The following is a 14,077-nucleotide window of genomic DNA, read 5'->3' on the forward strand; positions in this document are numbered from 1 at the left end:
TTGTCATGTGCAAACTATTGTTTCCTTTGTTTTTTAGGTCACTGCACTGTGCTGATGGATGAGGTTATCAACATTTGGGAGGGCATGATGTTAACATCTTTTAAAATTAGCCCCGGTGCAGGAATCTTGTCAACTATTACCTTGTCTTAACTCCATTTTTGGGTCGGATGAGAGGTTTGCAGCAGAGCAACTTTCACAATATCAAGACACCTTAGATTTCCTGGAGCAACGTCACTAGAGTTCCATGTCTGATTATGGTATGAATAGTGCAGTGATCACACTAGTTTAGCTCTTTCTAGTGTGGACAAAAATCTAGTATCCACGCAGGCTGTTCTGCATTCCTAGTTTTTGAAACTGTGAACTCTGGGGTATTGTTGACATCTACGAGCCCTTGTAATGACAGACCGTTTTCCTTAGGTGGTTTGGGTCTTGTTTGTCAGGACAGATCTAGAGGGTAGTTTTGATCAATTTTTCATTTATACCAAGAGTGCTGTCCTGTAGAATACTGCAAAGTTCTGTACTGGCACTCCTGTTCAACTTGTGTTACAGAGCCATTGGAGAGATAGTAGGACCTTGTGGCTTAAGCTACACTATTTTCAGTGTGATGAATGACAGTATCATTTTTCACTGGGCCTAGACCAGTGGTGGGCAACCTGCGACCCGCCAGGCCAATACGCTGGCAGGCCGTGAGACAGTTTGTTTACATTGACCGTCTGCAGGCACAGCCGTCCGCAGCTCCCATTGGCTGGGAACGGTGAACCGTGGCCACTGGGAGCTGCGGGCAGCTGTGCCTGTGGATGGTCATTGTAAACAAACTGTCCTGCAGCCTGCCAGCAGATTATCCTGATGGGCTGCAGGTTGCCCACCACTGGCCTAGACAGTGTATTTAATCAATTTTCCTGAACAGAGACAGCAGTTTGGACTGAAGCTCAGTCCAGATAAAACAGGTTATCAGTTGGATTGGAAGTGCAGGGGAAGCACCAGTAGAAGTAGTCAAATTTATATCTGTTTCCCGAACTGAAGGAGATACTAGCAAAGTTACTCTTGGGGGAATTCTGTCACCTGTGCATGTGCAGACTTCACATCCCCTGCAGATTTTTTTCTCTGCAGAAAATACATTCTGCCAGCAAGGCACTGCAGTTATGCCTTTTGCCCACCAGGGGCTGCTATGATGCCAGAACAGAGGGCAGCTGGTTCATGGGTCATAGCAGTCAGCAGCTGATAGGGAGGAAGAGAGGCTGCATTCCTCACAGTGCCCTTCCCATGTGTCTGGCCAGGTGAGGAGGCACTGGATACCATGGGGACAGATAGAGCTGGCTGCACTGGGTTACTGGGGAGTCACATAGACTGGGATTCAGAAAGGCTAGTGGGGGGGACTGACTGGGGTGGGGGCTGAATGGGCGTGCAGGGCCATATGGGGACAGGAGATGGCTGAGTGTGGGTGCAAGGACAAGGGGGGTGGAGGTGCATGGGTGCTGGGGGTGACTGGGGGTACAGGGACACATGAGGATGGGGAAGGGTGGTGCATGGGGACAGAGGGAAGGTGGGGTGCAGGGACACGGGGACAGGGGTAGATGTGCCTGACTGAATAGGAGAGTCTAGGTTTGCATGGGGGAGACTCTCCAAATCCCTAACAGTCATGTGTCTTCTTCCACCCCCCCCCCCCGCCCTCCCAAAAAAGCCCTGTTCCATACTTCTCACACAAACACCCAACAACTCTCCACGTTCACTACCAGGCTCCTTCCCAGCAATTACTTCCCTTTTCCTGAGCTCCTCTGTTACCCCTGACTCCCTCAAGCTTCTGCCCTGCTTCTGAGGGGTGTGGGAAACATGTTTCTGTATTGTAGTTTACATAAAAATGGCCCTACTGGGTCAGACCAAAGGTCCATTTAGCCCCATATCCTGTTTTCTGACAGTGGCCAGTGCCAGGTGCCCCAGAGGGAATGAATAGAACAGGTAATCATCAAGTGATCCATCCCCTGTTGTTCATTCCCAGCTTCTGGCAAACAGAGGCTAGGGACATCATTCCTGCCCATCCTGGCTAATAGCCATTGATGGACTTATCGTCCATGAATTTATCTAGTTCTTTTTTGAACCCTGTTACAGTCTTGGTCTTCACAACACCCTCTGGCAAGGAGTTCCACAGGTTGACTGTGCAGTGTGTGAAGAAATACTTCCTTTTATTTGTTTTAAATCTGCTGCCTATTAATTTCATTTGGTGACCCCTAGTTCTTGTGTTATGAGAAGTAGTAAACAACACTTCCTTATCTACTTGTAGTAGATAGTTTATATGTATTCTTACTTAAAGTTCTGTATTAATATGCCTAGTAAGGAATGTATTTGTCTAAAAGCATTTCCTGAATCTTTTTTGTTGTCTGTATTGTTACAGACATACTTGTTAACAGGTGTTTTGAAATAAATTACCAAAATAAATGAAAATGGCATGATTATATAGTGTTATTGACAAAATATGTAGAATTTTGTAGAATTTTTAATTTTTTGGCACACAATTTCCCCAGGAGTACAAAGTGTACTTAGGTTTGTGTGTTGGGTCGTCTTGGATATTGAGATGTACAGGCAGTCCACATAACAGGAGTGCCCAATAGCTTTATTCCTCATAAGAACGGCCACACTGGGTCAGACCAAAGGTCCACCAAGCCCAGTATCCTGTCCTCTGACAGTGGCTACTGTCAGGTGCCCCAAAGGGAATGAACAGACAGGTTATCATCAAAAAGAAAAGGAGTACTTGTGGCACCTTAGAGACTAACCAATTTATTTGAGCATAAGCTTTCGTGAGCTACAGCTCACTTCATCGGATGCATTCCATCAAGTGATCCATGCCCTGTCACCCAATCCCAGCTTCTGGCAAACAGAGGCTAGGGACACCATCCCTGCCCATTCTGGCTAATAGCCATCTGGCTATTTTCCATGAATCTGTTTAGCTCCCCTCTGAATCCTCATCTGTGTTCAATGATAAGGTTATAACTTTCTCTCTAGATGAGAGGGAGGAAAAATGGTCCCGTGGTTAGGACACTATCCTAGGGCTTGGATGATAGGGTTCAATTCCTTGCCCTGCCCCAGATTTCTGTGTAACCTTGGGCAAATCACTTAGGCTATGTCTACACTGCAGACCTTATAGCGACACAGCTCTACTGCAGCAGCTGTGCCTCTGTTAGGTCTCCCATGTAGCCACTCTATGCTGGCAAAAGAGAGCTTTTTTGTTGGCATAATTAAACCACCGCTAATGAGCAGCAGTAGCTATATCGTTGGGAGAGCGTCTCCCAGTGACATAGTACTGTCCACACCAGTACTTTCGTTGGTTGGGGGTGTTTGGTTTTTTTCCACACCTCTGACCAACAAAAGTTGGGCCAACAAAAATGCCAGTGTAGACAAAGTCTTTGCCTCTCTGTGCCTTAGTTCCCCATCTATAAAGTGAGGATAATACTTGCCTACCTCACAGGGGTGTTGTGAGCATAAATACATAAAAGATTGTGAAGTGCTTTGAGATCTACTGATGAAAAAGGGCTATGAGAGCTGGTATTATATGATTTATTATGATCACTACTGTTGTTCACACCTCTGTCACATCAGAATAGATTATTGTAATGAATTCTGCTCTGTACGATAACTGAAGACCAGAAATTCCAGTCAGCAGAGAGTGCAGTTACCAGCTCCTTTAATAGTGTCTTGCAAGGATCACATTGCACCTGTGCTCATTGATTTGAACTTGATTTGAATAGTTTTCCAGGTGCATTTGAAGTGTTGGTTTTAGCTTACAGAGGCTAAGATGTTTGGGCTCTAGCAGCCTTGTTGCTCACTCTCTTCTTGCAGTACTATGACAATTTGAGATCACTAATGCTCTCAAGCTAAAAGCTTACACATGAAGGGAGCTTGTGTGGTTTTTTAATGATGTGGCCCTTGATTCAGATTTATTTTCATCTTATCAAAACTAGTTTGAGCCAAGAGGTCTTCATTTGTGTTCATTTGCCTATCTGCTGAGTAAAGCAGAGGTCTTGTGAAAATAGTATGTGATCATGTAATAAAAAACGGTCATAATGCCGAATTTCTTAGTTCTGACTTAAAATGTAAGCACACAAGGAAGCTGAATTAAGGTTGCATGACATTTCGCAATGTCTGAGTGTTTGTTTGAATTTATACCCATAACATTCTTTTAACATAGTCTTTGAATGTAATATGGCATGAAGAAGTAAAAGGCCAACACAAACATTCTGTTTCTTGTCCTATCTTTGGTGCAAAATGTCACTGTGCTCAGATAATGTTTGTTGAGAGCTCCAGCTCTTTATTAATTTTCTCTAAATGATTTCAAAGGTTAAATAAATATCAGAATTCTGAAATGAGTGTATGTTACTGAAAAAAATCCCTCGGCTCCTTAAACTGAGGTAAAACTCACAATTCAGTATCATTTTGAGACCCCGTAACAACCAGGTTTTGTTCCTTCTCCACAGTGATGTTTTCCAGTGGAATGGTATGCTGCTTCTTCCACTACATAAATGATGTTCAGGCTATGATCGTCTATTCTTGCTCTTCTTTCTCATTCTCTTGCTGTGGTTACCACTGCTTATCGTTCCAATCATTTATTTTTCCCCAAGAAGAAGCAGTAATGTATGAGCTAATTTTTTTCTTTTGTTCTGAAAAACCAACTTATATTTCAGACCAGAGCAATCACATGTTCATATTCTGTTTCTACCTTATGTCTCTTTTCAGTTTTCTTAATTTTTTCTTCTTATGCTCCTTCCCACCCTTCCTTCTTGCTTGATTGTCTGTTATGTAACTCCATTTTACTGATTTCTTTTATTCTTTGTATTCTGTGAGCTGCTAAATGTAACTTGTCAAAATCGTGAGCACAACTGAGCAATGTAGGAGTGAGGTGTGGAAAACTGCTTTGGGTGGGGGTGGGAATCAGCACAGGAGAGTTGGAACATGTAGGGGTGGAGGGGCATGCATGGACTATGGTATGTAGGAAAGTTGGGGTAGCTGAGACAAAAAATACCAGCACAACTGAGTTTGTTACTCGGCAGGTCACAAACTAAAAAAAAAATTTTTAATAAAAAAAATTATACTGGACAGGTACATCTGTTAATTTTGAGCCATAAACAGGGTGTCATCTTAACTCAGAATTTTTTTAAAGATGATTTTTATTTTCTCTTGCAATGTTCCTTGACAATTTATTTCCAGTTACAGCTTGTTTATAGTATAGGTTTCAGTGAGCTGATATTTAAGAATCTGTAACGGAACACTCCAATTTCTTTACTTCACGAGAGATTTTTCCCCCACAAGAAACAAAGTGATGGCATTTTGATTAGAGCCCTAATTGATTGTGATGCTACAGAAGTTATCCTGTTGTAGAGTTGCTGAATGTCTCCACACACGTATGCTCTTTGCTATAAGATTGTTACACTGTTGGACTTCCAATGTTTACACTGAGGTGGAAGCTAAAAGATGTTTAAATTAGATTTTCTGTTGGGCATTCTTTGGAAGACCATAGAATAGATTAGGTATAGAAAGGAAAAATTAGTGGTACTCTCCCTAGGTTGGCCCATGATGTCACTTATAAGAACCGCCATACCGAGTCGGACCAGTGGTCCATCTAGCCCAGTATTCTGTCTTCCAACAGGTTTCAGCGTAACAGCCGTGTTAGTCTGTATTTGCAAAAAGAAAAGGAGTACTTGTGGCACCTTAGAGACTAACCAATTTATTTGAGCATAAGCATTGAGGGTAATGTAGAAAGTGGTGTTGGAGAGCTGCCGAGCAGCCTCTTGTTCATATTCTGACCTATTCATGATGACAACAGCACCTCCTTTGTCAGCCTTTTTGATTATGATGTCAGAGTTGTTTCTGAGGCTGTGGATGGCATTGTGTTCTGCACGGCTGAGGTTGTGGGGCAAGTGATGCTGCTTTTCCACTATTTCAGCCCGTGCTATTCAGGGGACACGATCACGGGGTCTAATAACATCAGCCACACTATCAGAGGCTCATTCACCTGCGCATCTACCAATGTGATATATGCCATCATGTGCCAGCAATGCCCCTCTGCCATGTACATTGGTCAAACTGGACAGTCTCTACGTAAAAGAATAAATGGACACAAATCAGATGTCAAGAATTATAACATTCATAAACCAGTTGGAGAACACTTCAATCTCTCTGGTCACGCGATTACAGACATGAAAGTTGCGATATTACAACAGAAAAACTTCAAATCCAGACTCCAGTGAGAGACTGCTGAATTGGAATTCATTTGCAAATTGGATACAATTAACTTAGGTTTGAATAGAGACTGGGAGTGGCTAAGTCATTATGCAAGGTAACCTATTTCCCCGTGTTTTTTCTACCCCCCCTCCCCCCCAGACGTTCTTGTTAAACCTGGATTTGTGCTGGAAATGGCCCACCTTGATCATCATACACATTGTAAGGAGAGTCATCACTTTAGATAAGCTATTACCAACAGGAGAGTGGGGTGGGGGAGAGAAAACCTTTTTGTAGTGATAATCACCCATTTTTTCATGGTTTGTGTGTATAAAAACGTCTTCTGTACTTTCCACAGTATGCATCCGATGAAGTGAGCTGTAGTTCACGAAAGCTTATGCTCAAATAAATTGGATAGTCTCTAAGGTGCCGCAAGTACTCCTTTTCTTTTTGTCTTCCAACAGTGGCCAGTGCCAGGTGCCCCCGAGGGAATGAACAGAACAGGTAATCATCAAGTGATCCATTCCCACTTCTGGCAAGCAGAGGCTAGGGACACTTCAGAGCATAGTTTTGCATCCCTAATAGCCATTGATGGACCTATCCTCCATGAACTTATCTAGTTCTTTTTTGAACCCTGTTATAGTCTTGGCCTTCACAACATCCTCTGGCAAAGAGTTCCACAGGTTAAATGTGAGTTGTGTGAAGAAATACTTCTTCACGCATAGTTCTTGTGTTATGAGAGAGTAAATAACACTTCCTTATTTACTTTCTCCAAACCGGTCATGATTTTATAGACTTCTGTCAGATCCCTCCATTAGTTGTATCTTTTTCAAGCTGAAAAGTCCTAGTCTTATTAATCTCTCTTCATATGGAAGCTGTTCCATACCCCTAATAATGTTTGTTACCCTTTTCTGTACTTTTTCCAATTCTTCTTCTTCTTACTTCTTTCCTTTATGCCACTTTTCCTGGTGAGGGTCTCAGCAGCAGCACAAAGAGTTGGGAGAACCAGATCTCCCTTTCCTCTGCAACAGATTCCAGCTCCTCCTGGGGGATTCCCAAACATTCCCAGGCCAGCCGGGAGATACCTCTACAGCTTCTCCTGGGTCAGCCTTGAGGCCTCCTCCCAGTGAGATATGCCTGGTAGAGTTTCAAAGGAAGCCTCCCGGGGGAATCTTTTATCAGGTGCTCAAACCACCTCAATTCCAGTACATCTGCTTTTTATTTTTTATGTGGGGCAACTACATCTGCACACAGTATTCAACATGTGGGGGTACCATGGATTTATATAGAAGCAATATGATATTTTCTATCTTACCACCTCTCCCTTTCCTAATAATTCCCAACATTCTGTTAGCTTTTTTGACTGCTGCTGCTATACATTGGATGGATGTTTTTAGAGAGCTATCCACGAAGACTCCAAGACCTCTTTCTTGAGTGGTAACAGCCAATTTAGACCCCATAATTTTATATGTATAGTTAGGATTATGTTTTCCAACTCTGCATTTATCAAATAAATAATTATATTTAAATAGGGTCAGGATCATGGTATTGAAAGGAATCCACAGGGTAAGATTGGTATTCTGTCTGGGTCTGTGGTAAACAGTATATATTTAACTAATACATTGCTTCTTGTTTTCTGATAACAGTGCATTTGCTGTTTAGTTTTTTGAAGGCTTCTTTTGCTTTTCGTGTGCACAAAGTCTGTTGTGTGTCAGTATTTTTCTATAAGCCCTCCACCACATTTTAATTCCACCTTTATTTTTGCTTTAGTTTAGTGATATCCTAAGTTTTTCAGACTTTCATATCTATTATATCATTTAACCTTTCTCTGCTTCTTTATTTGCTATTAATGTTGAATAACCTTACAGTAAACTCATCAACCCACTCCTTGTTTTTTTTGTTGTGTGTTTTGGTTGTTTTTTGTTTTGGCAAAAAACTTGTCAGAGATCTCATCCACCGTGTGTTGTGGATTGAAAATATAACACGTTCTCAGGCTGTGATATTTCTTACGTCTAGACCAGGGATCGGCAACCTTTGGCTTGCAGCCCGCCAGGGTAAGCCCCCTGGCGGGCTGGGCCAGTTTGTTTACCTGCCGCATCTGCAGGTTCAGCCGATCGCCGCTCACACTGGCCGTGGTTCGCCGCTCCAGGCCAATGGGGGCTACTGGAAGCGGCGGGGCTTTCCGCAGCCCCCATTGGCCTGGAGCGGCGAATCTCCTGAGGACAGATTCAGATCTCTTCAGTCAATGGCAAATGACCTAAAATTGAATGCAACAATGTGTACATGTCTGGGACTTAGGCCATTTATTTAAATATTTTGGGATGTTTTCTACACTTTCCAATGTATTGATTTCAATTACAACACAGAATACAAAGTGCACAGTACTCACTTTACATTTATTTTTGATTACAAGTATTTGCACTGTAAAAAACCAAAAGAAATAGTATTTTTCAATTCACCTAATACAAGTACTGTAGTGCAGTCTCTTTATCATGAAAGTTGAACTTACAAATGTAGAATTATGTACAAAAAACCTCTGCATTCAAAAAATAAAACAATGTAAAACTTTAGAGCCTGCAAGTCCACTCAGTCCTACTTCTTGTTCAGCCAATCACTCAGACAAACAAGTTGGTTTACATTTGCAGAAGATAATGCTGTCTGCTTCAGGTGACACCGTAAACAAGAAAGTGAGAACAGGCTTTTGCATGGCACTGTTGTAGCTGGCATTACAAGATATTTACGTTCCAGATGCGCTAAAGATTCATGTGTCTCTTCATGCTTCAGCCACCATTCCAGAAGACATGCATCCATGCTAATGATGGGTTCTGCTCGATAACGATCCAAAGCAGAGGGGGGCTGTCAGGGAGGGCCAGTGTTAGACTCGCTGGGGCCCAGAGAAGAAAGCTGAAGCCCAACCACATGGAGCTGAAGTCCAGGGCCCTGAGCCCCGCCACCCAAGGCTGAAACCGAACTTAGCTTTGTGGGGGCCCCTGTGGCATGGGGCCTCAGACAGTTGCCCTGCTTGCTACTCCTTAATGCTGGCTCCGGCTTTTATATGCAGAAAACCAGTTGTTGTGGCACAGGTGGGCCATGGAGTTTTCATAGCATGGGGGCAGAGGGCTTGGAAAGAAAAAGGTTGAGAACCCCTGTTCTAGAGTGTAAGTCTCTGAGCATTTAGCCACTAGTGCCATGAGGCGATGTGCCTCAATTTCCCCTTCCACACAGCACGTTAGATGTGTAATGTCTTTTCTCCTGTGTACTCCAAGGCTAGTTACAGGCACTAACTGAAAAACATTAGTATCACAAGGCCTTTTAACATGAAGTGTGTTGTCATGTAATGAAATAGTATAACCATAAAGGCTTTTAGCACATAATGAGTTCTTATGTATCACTCTCAGCATGTTCAAGGGTTTTTCCAAAAGATCATGCATCTTGTACATTTTTATAGTTTTTGGTATCCGCAACAAACTAGTCACAAGAGTTAACATTAGCATAAATAGTAACATAAAATCAATTACAAGTGTACCTTTACAATCATTTTTTGTCATGCCTTTGGCTCAATACCATTGGGGTTTTGGCATTTTAGGATTAACCTGTGGCTTCCATTTTGCAGGGTAAAATTTTTCTCTTCCTTCCTGTTCGGTAGGGTCAAATTCTGAGCTCACTTGCTTGACAGAATCCATTGGCTAGTTAGGTGCGTCCTCCCTGCTGACAGCTACGGGCAAGTCTTTCTCTCCCCTGTCAAGTAATTTGCATCAACACAGACACTAGCTTGTTTACCAGTTTTCAGATTCTTAACCATTTCCAATTCCAAGGCTGGACTCTGTCTTAAAGAGATAACATTCATTTTTACTAGCATGTTAGACTCAAGGTTTTTTTGTCCTTCCATTACCAACCTCTGCTTCCATATGGAATCAGATGTCAAGTGCACTAAGACTACAAGACATATCCAAAATGTCTAGAGATGGAAGTATGCCTGCCATCCCCTGTGTTCTCGAGAGATTAATTGCACAACTGTCCTTTTTTGAAGTGGAGGGGCTGGTTTTATTGAGGTTCAAGGCTCAGACCAAGATGCCGTATTGCTTCAGCACGTCAGTGTATCTGGCGATCTGGCCTTCCACATTCTTCTCCGCCTGCTTCTGCAGTTTCATCAGCTGCTGCTTCTTGTTGTAATGCAGCTTGGCTTTCTCCTTGTGTTTCTCCGCGAGGGTCGAGGTGATGGCTTGGTACTTCCAGCCAACGTCATGGGCCAGGCACCGCAGGAAGGTGAACTTGCGTGTTGGCTTCAGGCGTACGACTTTCAGAGCAGCGGGTACCACCATCCATTTCCTCTTGTCGTATGGGGGTGGAATCCCATCAAAGACCTTCAGTCTCTCCCGGGCGACCTGGCCTTGCTTGGTCTTGTGGGGCAGCATCCCTCGGACCGTGTGCCAGAAGATGTGGCTGAGGGCGCGGAAGTGGTAGGGCCCGCAGGACGGGTTGGTGTTCATGCATTTGCGGAGAAAGGCCAGGTACTTCAGTTTGTTGCAGTAGAAGTTCTAAGAGATGTTGATCCCCTCGCATCTCACCACCACCACCACCTTGCACCCCAGCAGGACCTGCTTGGCCACCATGGCTGCCAGGTGCCCCAAAAGGTGGCCGCGTCCATCGATGACCAGAACCTTGAACTCTGCCATGCTCGTGGCAGATTCAGCTACCCTCTGAACCTGAGACACAGACTGTTCACTTAGAGAATACATTTATGTTCCAATAACATTGACTCCCCAACAAGCTGGTCAAGCTTATAGGGCTGTTCAAATTCCCTAACAATTTTCATTCCATCTAAAACCTTTTTAAAGCTATCCATACTGGGTCTTTCTAAAGCTGAGTCAGTGGATCCATTTTCAACAGAAAAATTCTGGCTGTTAGGAACTGAAACAAATCTCTCATAAAATAAACTGTTGCCTTCTATGGACAGAAAATCATCTTTATCTACCTCAATTCACTTTCACACCCTTCAGTTACAGCAAATTGCTTGCAAAAACTGCCATGAGGTTTCTTCTCTTAGGAGCTTCTTTAAGCAACAATTCACCTTTATCTTGCTCCACAGAAGCGTTGCTCTGCTGAGCCACCACCAACTCCTGAGTTTCACTTACACCCAGAATCCTCTCTGGCCCATTAGGAGGATTTTTACACAACCTTCTTTCAGGTAAGCTGCTAGTGGTAATGCCCACAAGGTATTTAGCCTGCACATCTTGGAGGGACTATTCAAGTTAAGTAGCCCATCAAAAGAACACTTACAATGGAAGATGCCCATCTACACTGAATGGACTTTCCTGTGAAAGTTCCATCTGAAATATAGGTAATGGCCTCTGTTATGACTAAGCAAAATCATGCATGGACATGTGACTTACCCATGTGACTCCAAACACCATCTTGTTCCCTGTAATTTTCCACTAGCTGTGCTGAGAGCTTTGTTTGAAACAATGGATTTCCCTTTGCGTGGCAGAAGCTATAAAAGGCCCTGGAAACATCTCCAATTTGCCTCTTTCCTGCTCAAATATCTGGATAATGAACTTATACCATAGGGAGCATTCTAACAAAGGGACTGAAGACCTAGAAGCAACCAGAGACTTAACAAGCCAGCAGTTTATTCCATCACTACTACAAGTCTGAACCAAGAACTTTGCAATTGTTGTATGTATTTGATTTCTTTAACCAATTTTAACTCTCTCCTTTCTTTTTATAAATAAACCTTTAGATTTTAGATACTAAAGGACTGGCAACAGTGTGATTATTGGGCAAGATCTGAGTTATATATTGACCTGGGTGTGTGGCTGGTCCTTTGGGATCAGAAGAACCTTTTTATTTGATGAATTTGGTTTTAAAGAACCACCCATCTGTAAGTCTAGTGTTTTTGGTGGTGATACAAGGACTGGAATACCTAAGGAAACTGCTTACCTGAGTTCTTGTTAGCAATTGTGGTGAAACCAATTTTTTTTTTTTGTAGCTGGTTTGATATATCTTATGGGAGAATAATGACTAGTTTTGGGGTGTGTCTGCCCTATTTCTTAGCAGTTTGTCCTGAATTTGGTATTCTCAGTTGTGACCCATGGAGGCATGGTGACAGACATGTTCACTCCAAAGTACGACACAAAATGCACAAATATCTGCTTCACGGGAGCATGAATCTGGGGTCACCACCAGTTTTTTTTGTTCAATTTTTTGTCTTTTTTTTGGTGGTCTTAAGGACTTCTATGTGCCTTCCCACCAGTTCTTTTGATCCTTGGGATATCAAAAATCAGACAGGACAAGGCTGTGGTCATCGTGATAACCACTTCATGGCTAAGACACTTTTGGACCTATTGCAGATGTCCAATTAGCCTCCTGTACACCTCCCAATCTGCCTGGACATAAGATCTCAGAACTGTGGTCAGATACTGCACTCAGACCCCATAGTCATCACACTTGAAGGCCTGGATGTTGGCTGGTTGAGCATTACTGATGGAGTGCTCCTTACAGGTTCAGGAAGTTCTACCAGCAGAAAACCTTCCATCAGGATGACTTACTCCCTGAAATGGAAAAGATGGGGAGCCCAAAGCAATATGGACCCAGTAGTAGTCCCAATACCAAGGATCCTTGACACTATGTTGCTCCTGAATCAGGCAGGACTGTTATTTAATTCTCTCAAGGTCCACCTGGCAGCAATATTGGCATGTCATGCTCTGGTATTTTTTCTCTTATCTGATGGTATGGAAAATTCCTCAAAAAACCTCCTTCATAGTTATCTTCTGGTTAGGGGTCTGACCCACAAGTGGGATCTCAACAGCCTCCTCCTAAAACTTGTGGAATCACTCCTTTTGAATCACTGTTGGAGTGCTCATTAGACCCCTTTTGTCATCAAGATAGTCTTCCTGGTTGCCATCACCTCAGCACGGAGAGTCAGTGTGTGCCAAGACTGCCTTACATATCCTACCTAAGGGATAAGATGGTGTTGAGACTACATCCCAAGTTCAGCCTGAAGATGGTCTTGGACTTCCATTTTAATTAATCATTTTGCCAGTCTTCTCGAAGTCATGCACTATGCTGGAAGAGCAAAAACTGTACTTTGGACAAGCCTAGAGCTTTGTTCTAATACCTTATTAAGGCTAGGCCTTTCCAGCTGTCCCCTGGCTTCTTTGTGGCCATTTTCTTGTTCATCTAAAAGCCAAGCCATGTTGGCTTTTACAGTGAATCTCCAAGTGAATAACATGGTGCGTTTCCACTTGCTATCACCTGGCTGGTGAACGTCTTCCTCCAAACATCAAGAAATGCTCTATCAGGGTGTAGGCAGCATCTTCTACCTGCTTCAGGAACATTTCAATCTGAGATCTGCAATTTGGAGCAACCCACTGACATTTGTCAAACATGTCCTTGACATAATGGCAGCCAGGTCAGATGTCAATGTCAGGAAAAACAGCATTGCATTAATTTTTTTGACTGATACAGCTGAAACTCTACACTCCCACCATTCAGCCAAGGAGAATCCTGTTTGCCAGTCCACTAGAGTGGGACCCAATTCTGACACACATTTGAAGAAAGATCAGTTACCCTAAAGTAACTGTGTTTCTTCAAGATGTTGGTGTGGATCCCACATCCTGCCCTCCATCCCTGCGTTCTGGAGTCTCAGCCAGCCTGGCTTTGAATTGTTGCATACAACCCATCATTTATACCCTTGTACTGGAACATGAAGATTCACGGAGCACATGCATAGTCATAATGAACATGTGTTTATCCAAATAAACAAAAACCCTCCAGTTTCATATGCATAGGGTGCCTGTTTATCTGTAGTGGGATCCACAAAGACTGCAACATCTCAAAGAACCACACTTAAGTTAGGCTAAAGAACCTA

The 14,077-nt window shown here is 43.1% G+C and overlaps 1 protein-coding gene and 1 pseudogene across 5 annotated transcripts in view; one reads left to right on the top strand and one right to left on the bottom strand.

Annotated features, from left to right (window-relative positions):
* PDE7A (phosphodiesterase 7A) overlaps positions 1-14,077 on the top strand; it is a 132,462-nt gene that overhangs the window by 13,599 nt on the left and 104,786 nt on the right. For 3 of the 5 annotated variants that reach the window (XM_077810203.1, XM_077810205.1, XM_077810204.1), the window contains one exon: positions 38-257. The exons of the other annotated variants lie outside the window; for them this stretch is intronic. In XM_077810203.1, the coding sequence (XP_077666329.1) occupies positions 255-257 (3 nt within the window). In that variant the 5' untranslated portion in view covers positions 38-254. The remainder of the gene's footprint in view (positions 1-37; positions 258-14,077) is intronic. 5 annotated transcript variants of the gene reach the window in all.
* On the bottom strand, positions 10,228-10,883 carry LOC144260369 (large ribosomal subunit protein uL13 pseudogene; annotated as a pseudogene).

This window comes from Eretmochelys imbricata, chromosome 2, assembly GCF_965152235.1.
Source record: "Eretmochelys imbricata isolate rEreImb1 chromosome 2, rEreImb1.hap1, whole genome shotgun sequence".
Lineage (NCBI taxonomy): Eukaryota > Metazoa > Chordata > Testudines > Cheloniidae > Eretmochelys > Eretmochelys imbricata.